Genomic DNA, 1,235 nt, shown 5'->3' with positions numbered 1-1,235 from the left:
GGGGGTGTGGGGGGGTCATCAGTGTCAGTCACAGCACGGAGAGGGTGGAGGCGGTCACAGCAACAGAGCAGGGAACACCTGGAGAAGGTGTAGGTGGGAATGATGCTGCCTGTGCGGCGTTTCTAACGGGATCGATTCTGCTTCTTTATTTTTATCTTTTCATTTTATTGTTTATTAGAATAAAAAAGTGACCTTTAAGCTCCAGTTTTACTTTGCTGGTTATAAGCAAAATAAAAACGTGGACATGGTGAGCAGTCGCTTTATTTATACGTCTGTTAGTACAGTATGAGTGATGATGTCATCAGATGATGTCATTAACAATGCTCCCAAAGTCTCCAACAGAACAAACACTGCTGTAAAGTTTTAATATGGGAGTCAATGGGGACTCACTGCTGCCTCCGGTGGTTTTCTGAGATCACCTGGATTCATCAGACTGAGGATCCTCCAGGTTTAAGTGAACAGGAGCACGTGATGACTCCACGTCCACTCCACTGTGGACGCTGCCATTGAACAGGAGGGTCCTATCAGCAGAGCTGTGCTGGGGTCACACAGGGTCACACAGGTCACACAGGTTCGGTGGACCTGAGAGCAGCAGCAGCTGCATCTGTGAGAGGATACAGGTGTGATTAATGTTCAGGTCATCGTCACACAAGCCTCAATGTGCTGCTTTCACTCGCTCTTCATCATTTACGGCACTTTCAGCCTGACACTCACGCTAACGAGATGCTAACGAATCGTTCTCTGTCGCAGATGTTTCTGATGTGTTTGTGTGTTTGTGCAGCCGTCACTGTCGGACTCAGAGGACCTGGAGGAGATGGAGCGGCTCAGGAAGGAGCACATCGAGGCTCTGAGGGAGATCAAGAGGCTGCAGGTAGACTCACGCCTGAGTCATTTTGTAGAATTCAATCATATCCAAAGAAAAGTGGGCTTCAGTAAATATTCTAAAGTGTCGGTTCTGATCTGCAGGAGCAGCTGGTCGAGTCTCAGAGAGTCCACCATCAGATGGAGGAGGAGCTCAGCAAGGTCAAACAGGTGAGTCACGCCTGCTGCACTCATCCGACCTGCGCACGTGTGTGAAAACAGGAAGTCATACACAGGTCATGTGTTGGTCAGTGGCTGTGGTGGATGCTGGAGTCAGGAGTGTGTGTGAGACGAGGTGTGATCAGCAGGTGGAGCCCTTCATACACACACACACACACAAACCGACCTGCAGGTGTGATGATAAAGAGCTTGTG

At 49.3% G+C, this 1,235-nt stretch overlaps 1 protein-coding gene across 2 annotated transcripts in view; it reads left to right on the top strand.

Annotated features, from left to right (window-relative positions):
• Positions 1-51: 51 nt before the first annotated feature.
• The window catches only part of stxbp4 (syntaxin binding protein 4), a 25,780-nt gene continuing 24,596 nt past the window's right edge, over positions 52-1,235 (top strand). Inside the window, exons 1-2 of one of the 2 annotated variants that reach the window (XM_005752778.2) lie at positions 52-871; positions 967-1,032. In XM_005752778.2, the coding sequence (XP_005752835.1) occupies positions 815-871; positions 967-1,032 (123 nt within the window). In that variant the 5' untranslated portion in view covers positions 52-814. The remainder of the gene's footprint in view (positions 872-966; positions 1,033-1,235) is intronic. The other variant, XM_005752779.2, reaches the window with a different exon arrangement.

This window comes from Pundamilia nyererei, unplaced genomic scaffold (assembly GCF_000239375.1).
Source record: "Pundamilia nyererei isolate P.nyererei 1_Seehausen unplaced genomic scaffold, PunNye1.0 scaffold00379, whole genome shotgun sequence".
NCBI lineage: Eukaryota > Metazoa > Chordata > Actinopteri > Cichliformes > Cichlidae > Pundamilia > Pundamilia nyererei.
Note: the sequence above shows the minus strand (reverse complement) of the source record. Positions and strands in the feature narration are given on the sequence as shown.